Source organism: Alligator sinensis, unplaced genomic scaffold, assembly GCF_000455745.1.
Source record: "Alligator sinensis unplaced genomic scaffold, ASM45574v1 scaffold1336_1, whole genome shotgun sequence".
NCBI classification, from domain to species: Eukaryota; Metazoa; Chordata; order Crocodylia; family Alligatoridae; genus Alligator; species Alligator sinensis.
Window position 1 is genome coordinate 21,845 of NW_005843037.1, and position 8,262 is coordinate 30,106.

General features: G+C 40.7%; 1 protein-coding gene across 5 annotated transcripts in view; it reads right to left on the reverse strand.

The window, feature by feature from the left end:
* The window catches only part of LOC102380600 (stAR-related lipid transfer protein 9), a 132,820-nt gene that overhangs the window by 18,447 nt on the left and 106,111 nt on the right, over positions 1-8,262 (reverse strand). For all 5 annotated transcript variants that reach the window (XM_025193354.1, XM_006036909.2, XM_025193353.1 and 2 more), the window contains 4 exons: positions 4,335-4,451; positions 2,836-2,868; positions 2,680-2,741; positions 1,821-1,933 (listed from right to left, as the gene is read on the reverse strand). In XM_025193354.1, coding sequence (XP_025049139.1) covers positions 1,821-1,933; positions 2,680-2,741; positions 2,836-2,868; positions 4,335-4,451 — 325 coding nt within the window. The remainder of the gene's footprint in view (positions 1-1,820; positions 1,934-2,679; positions 2,742-2,835; positions 2,869-4,334; positions 4,452-8,262) is intronic.

The window sequence follows — 8,262 nt, forward strand, 5'->3', positions numbered from 1 at the left end:
TTCACACCAGTAAGATGCTTTATACAGCCTTAAAAATCACTTGGTTACTGCTACTGCTAGTAGCCTATTGATTCTGTAGGAAGCATTTTATTTTCTGTCAATCACCAAGTAGATTCTTTGGATCTGTACAGGCCAAACTCAGCATAGCATACTATCAACAAAATCACACAGCAGCAATTGGTATTTTATGTAATGCTTCTGAAGCTCAGGCAGAGGCAAAAGGGAAGTAAAGACAACAAAAGGCAGGAAGAATTCAGAGGGGAAAAGATTGTAGGTAAAAAGATGAGAACTGTAAAAGGATCATTAAAAAAAAAAGAATGCAAGACAAAATTCCAGTAGATTTTTTTTTAATACCATATTTTTCTTGCATACATCACATCCCCCTTATATAATATGCACCTTGTTTTTGAAAGGCAGCATGAAGGGGAAAACCATCTTCCTTGTATTAACTAAGAAACAGCAGCTAGGGAGCTGAACCTGCAGCCAGTCCTGTGAGCTGGATGGGGCCCATGGACAAACCTAGCATGCTGGGTCCAGGACTGTGCGCCAGGTCCAACATGGTACATCAGGTCTGACCTGACGCTCAGTCTGATCAAGCACACCAATTCCAGCTACGGACCAACCTCACATGCCAACATGATCCAGTATATGAAGCCAGGTCATCTGGCTGGGAGGCTCCCTCAGATCCAGAAATTTGGTGCTGGGGAAACAGTGAGCATTAATTATCATGGATCCCAGAACTATGGCAATTATAACACTGCCACTGCTCCCCTGCCACCAAATTCCCAGACCCGTGGGGATCTGTATTTTACATATAATGTACACCCCTATTTCCACCAGCTGGTTTTGGGGGGAGGTGTGGGTTAAACGTGCAGAAAATACAGTAGCTCTAAGTCTGGAAACTGCGAAGTTCTAAGTTTAATGTTCAAGTTCCACTGAAATGAAAGCATGCATCTGAAAATCAGGAAATTAGAGAATTGTAGTTCAAAAAATTCTTAAGAGTCAAGGGCTAATAATATGAAATTAGGAATCTCATACAAACCTTAACTTTACTACTATTTCCTATGATTTAACCTCCTCCTCTTATGGTCTAAAACCCAAGCCCCCTACACACTTAGTTGTTGTTGCAGGTATGATTTAATATGGTAGGATCTTTCATTTGATGACACCTAATGCACCTCTGCTCCTCTGGCCTAGGCCTATACCAGGTACAGATCAGGCTGGTCACAAAAGGAAAAGTGTAAATTATGTACATGACCTTACTGATCAGAGTAGATTTCTGAAAAAGTAAATTAAAGTAAGCAGACCAAAATGTCTGCAGTCAACATGCAAATCTGAACCTTCTCAGATTTTGCAAATAGAAGTCAATTAAATGGCCATGTCAGTTTCGAGAAAGGCATTCTTCCTATTTCTTTCAGTGTTGCAAAGAAATCTATCTACCTAGCATTAGTCAAGACCTTTATTATTTTATCTTCTCAGGAAACATTGATTTGCAGCTGCTGTGGGAAGCAGATTATCAGGCTCAATAAATCAGTCACTTGATCCAGTACAGGAAATATTTTATTCTATGTTTTATTAAATGCATTCAAATTACACACATAAAGCAAGTCTTTCTGCTAGAATTTCATATTTTCTGTTAAGAATTATTGGATTTCATATATCTTGCTGGGAGCATTTTGAATCCCTCAGACTGTTTCATATTAGCCTCTTAAGACTGGGAAAACAATGGGAATGACAAAGATCATGCTGGAAATGCAATTGAACAAATATAATGGATATGTATGCATTAATTTGTAATCCAAACTGAAATTCTGTCTCACCTTGCACATATGGACCTGTCTCAGGGTGCTCTCGGACACGAAGCGTATAAGGTTTCTTGTGGTCAGACTGCTTTAACAGATCTCGGACACGCTCATTATAGATTTCAAGGAAACTGAAGAAAAAGAGGAGGAAGAATATGTCATCTCTCTGCCACCTGCTATTTAAAAAAAAATCACTAATTGTTCTTTGGACAATGACAATTTGCACTTGCAGCTTGCAGCCCTGGCAGGGACATTTCCTGTTAAAAAAAATTAAAGCATTCCTCTTCATTGCCTCTCTCATCATGTTTTCTTACATGTCCACACAGACACTTAAAAAGGAGCTGAGAAGCCATCAATTGCCAAGAAGCAGGAGAAAAATTTACCCACAGCTGCTAGCTGTTTATAAAGACTGTTGACACGCTAAAGCAGTGGTGCTTAACCTTCCAGCCCCGTAGGCCAGATGAGTGACACAAGGCTGGTCCACAAGCCAGATCCTGCACAGGGTCAGCACATAGGACTGGTCTGCAGGTATGATCAGCTTGGCCCCACATGCCAGATCTAAGTGCACAACAACCACATGTGCTGGCCCAGCCCAGCATGCCAGATGTGGCCACCAAGCAACACTGTGTGCCAGTCTGACCTCACACACTGGATCTAGCTATGGAGCACTCTGAGCACCAGATCAAGCTGTGGCCCATTTGCATGCACTGGATCCGAATATATAACAACCTTGTGAGCTGGAACATATCTGCCAATTTGATTTTCCAACCCCAAATGGCTGACATTCCAGAGAAAAGAGGATTAAATATGTTGGCCTATGGAAACAAACTTTAGAAAACATTTTAGCACATATGGCTAAAATCAGTGATTCTCCTACCTGACTTCTACTCTGCAAGATGCTGGCTGTTCTGAATAATCATCCTGTCTTGAAAAAAGGCCCTGCAAAACCAAAAGATCTTTTAAAATGAGAAACGCCCCCCCCTCCTTAAAAAAACAGATTAAACAAATGCAAGTTAGTAAAAGAACTAAATACCTCACATATACGAGGTGTCAGCCCAACGGATGCCTTTTAGGAAAATAAACCAAAAAAATTATATGTTATGATTGCAGTCCCAGGTTTTCCTGTAAAGGGTCATTTTAATAAGTGTAGGAAAAACTACAGGGAATGGAGCAATACAAAAGCAGTGATCATGGAGAAGGTCAAGTAACTCGCCACCTTGGAACATTCTCAGTGCTGGATAAGTGACAATTTACAGATCTGCCAGCCACACCACCTCTCAAAGGAACCCGCTAAAGGGAAGAAATGTTCTACAGATAGAATGGTGGCTGTATCTGTGAGTACTTTGATACTAGTCTTACCTGCTCTGGAAATCGTCTTGTGTACCTTGTGTATCTTGTCAAGATGAAATACCTCCACTTATCATAGCTCATGGCTGAGGTAAAGACTTAAGGCATGTCTACACTACAATTATCATTGTGACTGCAGTGGAGTGTAGACCAGTGGATCTCAGCCCTCCAACCCTGTGGGCTGGATGAGTTGGGTGAGGCTGGTCCCTAAACCAGATCCCATGCATGGGGTCAGTACACAGGGGCAATCCCACACACAGGATCCAGCTGCGTACTGGATCTGGCCACACACTAGCCTGATCCTGCTCACCAGATCCACCTGCACACCGGCCTGATTCTTCATGCCAGATCCCAAAAAGACCCCACACACTGGGTCCAGTCATACACTGACCCAACCCTGCATGCCAGATGCAGCCATGTACCTACCAGACTGTGCTGACCCCACCGTGGCTTGATGACCTAGTGCACATGAGGAGCAATAACTGATGTTACTACTCCCCTGCCACCAAACCCATGACCAGACCCATAGGGATCCCCACACTCCAGACGATGTGGCTCAGTAACTGTGGCCTACGGGCTGGAGTTTGAGCATCATGGTGTAAACAAGTGAGAGCTAGCACAGATATTTGGCAGCAATCCAGCTGCAATAGCATGGAGGCTCAGGTTAATCATCCAACTTTCTCAGGTTCTCAAGTAGGTTTGCTAGCCTGCACTGAGTGCCATGTTCCCATGGCTGGACTACTACTTTAAAGCTGAAAGATGGCCTAAAGAATTATACACTTTTTTTCCTTTTGTGAAAATAATTTACCTTCAACATGGGTTTGACTGTCAAGGCAGGAAAGATAACATTGTTTTGTGGTGTCATAAAGTAGTTGCTACAAATAACTAGAAGTTCAGGGTACACAATATTTTCAGCAAAACAGATAAATCACATGTCTATAAAATAAAAGGACTAAGGTCCCAGAAGAAACATTTTAATTATACCACATACTTATAATTGTAGCTGTTGTTATATCATTCAGGTATGGACTTAAGCAGGTACTTAACTTCATGCGTAGATATGCCTAAGTAAAACATGGCAAATAATTTGCTTAACTGGGGCATTAACCATGAATTAAAATTTTTACTAAACAGATATTCTTTTCTTAAAAAGATCAAGAGAATGGACTGGGTGCTGTAACTCACTGGAGTTCCCATCATTGTATATGTCTTTCCTGAACCCGTCTGTCCATATGCAAAGAGACAGATGTTATATCCCTTAAAGGCCCCAGAGAGTACAGATGTGCCAAGGTCCTGGAATACCTGGAACAGTGAAACAGACAATGCATTTTATGTGTAAATTCTTGTTCCCCAAACACCCAGAGTCATTTGCAAATCTTTCCATTTATTTTTCACAACTGCACATAGTTAAGCATTTCCATTTGTCAGTTAACTATTTTCATAGAACCTAAAATAATGGAAATTGAACAAGGTAATTGCTGATGATACACAAAAAGGGGAATCAAATTGTATGGACAGTACTCAACATAGTGACACAATACAGAAAATTTAACAAACTCACTGGAACATTAAACAGTAATCGGACTAGCCTGTCTCAATTTTCCCTATGAATTGTCATCTTGCATCAGATATTTGGCTAATTTAGTCTAGTATCCATATTCTCTATTGCTCTATGAGTTAAAAATATTTTCTTTTATCAATTAGAATTTGCTATTTTTTCAGGTCCGTTGTATGTTGTCTCCTTTTGGGATGAAGTAGAGAAAACAGAATCTCAGTTTACATTTTCTACACCATTCATTATTCATACATCTGTCAATTGTCTCTAATTCAATTCCTTTTAAAGTAAATAGTCCCAGCCTGTTCAGCCCGTCTCCCACTGACAGTAATCAACACTTCATGATAAAAATAAACTGAAGCCCACTGAAAAATCCTTTAAGGCCTTCTTTTAGTCATTAAGTTCTTGCATTTGGCAATAGGCACCTTGGCTAACTTCTAGTCAACTTAACTTCTTAATTTCCTGTATCTGAACTGCTAAGTATCTGTTCATAAAAGAACAGAGCAAGTGTAAATATCATCCTGAAAAAAAACATTATGTTGTGCTTGCCTAAAGTTTTCATAGTGTTTTCTCTCTATTTTCCCTCCTTCTACTTGCTCTGCCTTCTCTTTTATGCTACTTAAATTCACTGTCAGGGCCCTCCAAGGCCTGTTCTCACACTATCTATCATCTTTCACTTTCAATATGTCAAGCACCACCTCCAGTCAAGCCAACTGTTCATGGGTTAACTTTTTATAACACATGGCTTTGTGCTTCTTCTACGCTGCCTTTCACACTTGGGAGCAATTCCCAGTAAACATCTCACAGAGCTCTCCCTTGAGACCAGTCAGAGCCCAAGCCTGGACACCTGGAAGCTTTGGAAGACCTTTTCATTTGGGCAGGTTTTAGCAGACAGGGTTAATTTGGGGGATATTGTTTGCAGCACTGTTTGTGGAGTTGTTTTATTACTATTTCATTTCAATATTTTATCTGTTTTTTATAGTTTGTCTTGTTTTTATTATAAGAAGCCCTGACCCTTTTGTGGAAGATGACATATGAATCAAACAAGCAAACAAACAAATAAATATCTTCCATCACGTCTCTGCTCCAAAGTCTCCTTTTGTTACTCTCAAAAAAACAAAAAATCTGACATAGTGTAGATGTGCTGAGACCATACCTATTGTGCAGACCAAAACTAATTTCTTGTACTTGTGCAGCCCATATCTTGTCCCTGTTCTTTAACTTATATAAAAAAGCTCTCTAACTATGGGCACATCTTTTTGCTTTAAATTTATACAAGGTCTAACACAATAAAGTGCCAGGTTATGAATAGGGCTCTTAAGCAGTGAGGAAGTGGAGAATGATGATGATGATGATGTTGATGGAGTGAGGCTTCAACATTTACAGGGCCAAAAGCAAATGAATCATAGAGAAGTAGGGCTGAAAGGGACCACCAGAGGTCATCTAATCCAGCCCCCTGCTTGAGGAAGGATCATCCCTATCCAAACCATCCTATATAAATCCATAACCTAAACTCTTACTAAACTACCGCCAACCCTGACACAATACAAGACATAACACCCTAGCCTACCACAGGTAAGGCAGAAAACCACATCACCCAACATACTGCTTTTATAAAAGGCTGTTAATATATGTGCAAGAGATCTCAGGTAGAAGGCCACACTAGGGATGTAAATATAATTTTTAAAATTAGCCATTTAAACTCTTCTAATTATATATATTATAATGGTTAACTGTTTAACCAAACTTCTTCTCATGTCTCTACCTCACATTTGACCATTTTGTTACGCATGCTTGTACTAATTTGTTGTACTTTGCGAGATCGTTCATTGTACACGTGCCTTTGAGCAGCAAGCACTGAAGCAGGTGCTGCATAGTCTGAGGTTTTGTGCCATAGTGACAGGTGGTTGAACTGATTGTATAGTCCCATTTCTTCATTAATTCCTTGGAATGTCTGACACTGGTACTTATGCAGTTGAGACAATGCCATCGTCACCTTTGTCATGATTTGTCAGCCCCTGGTGGTAAGGACTTAGCTGCTGGAATTTACATTTTTTCACTGTCAGGTATTTTCTTCAGCCTCTCATTCCACATCTGTAGTTGCATCTCCTTGGGTGTGACATTGAGATGTTAGGTGCTGGTGAGGAAGCTCCTCTGTGACTTCAGACATTTGTGTCCTGTGGGATGGTTATACAATGAGCATCTCATATCTTTAGGTTGTCTCGATCATTCTATACTGCTGGCCACTGCTCTTCTGATATCAGACAGAGCGATGCCAGCCAGCAGATGCACACTGCTTAGGCTGGGAGCCATAGCAGAAGCGTTCACATCACGACCCGTCACCTAATACCTGATGATACCTGTGAATTCTTTTAACACTCCAAATCACGATTTTGGTTAACCAATAACACATATCTATGGAGTAGCCAGTACACGATTTGCTTGCCACAGGGCGAGACACATGCAAGAGGTAAGAGGCGCTCCTCGTGCTGGCCATTGCATCCTGTCCTACTTCCCCTTCCTCGCTTCTCCTCCTCTGGAGAGAAGACTCGCTTGGCTCAGCTCCATCATCTCTTCCCCCAGCCTCAGCCCCAGCACTTTGATTTACACAGACCAAAGTGCTGGTGGAAGAGGCAGGCAGTGTGCAAAGGTGGGCTGGGCTGCCTCAGGGAAGGGTAGTCTGGAAAAGTAGTACTGGTAAACCACGCAATAATTCATGCAATGTAGTCTGTTTTAAATGTTAACTGTAATGCATTAATGGTTTAAATATATTTATAACCGTTTAACCTTTATATCCCTAGGCCACACCCCGCCACAACAGTGGAAGGCAAGAACTTCCACAGTCCATACCACTCTGACTATGGGGGAATATTCCTTCCTGATCCTAAAGATGACAATTGAGACCCTCTAGCCAGGAACCTCTGGCTTTAAGTCCCAGCAGGAGACTTAAGCTCCATCTAAGGAAAGGCTTAGAACATCTATAAAGTGCTGGATATGGCAGAAAACAGCAAGAGATCACTTTGTGGTTAGGTCTTATTTTGGTTTTTCTATCCTTTTTAGGATGTGCCTGCATTCAAATCAATTGGCTATGTTCCCAATGCTTCAAATACACACTACATTGCACTATGAAAACCACTAGTAAGGTCTTCTCTGCAGCATACACTGGCATGTAGAGTCCTCTTGTATAGCAAGCTGCTAAGCCCTCCAGCACAGCAGAAATGAGCTCAGTTCTTCTAGTCTTTCAAAGTAAATACTGTAAGCATAAAAATCTTTTCTGTTTATAGAGAAAATAAGGCTGTTTATATACACAATTGCATACCATGTTACTTGAAAAAAAATTGTCCATTGTCAGTACATTTGTTTCTTAAAGAGACTGGTTAATATATTAAGATTGGCAATGGTGAATAAAGAAAACAAACATATTACAGACACACCATCAATCTTCCTCCAGTCCGAAACAAGAATAAAAATCAGAGGTATTAAAAATCATCTCTTGAAACATTACTTTTCAGATAGTATTTCAGTTCAAACTGAAACAGATGCCAATTCTCAGCAGGA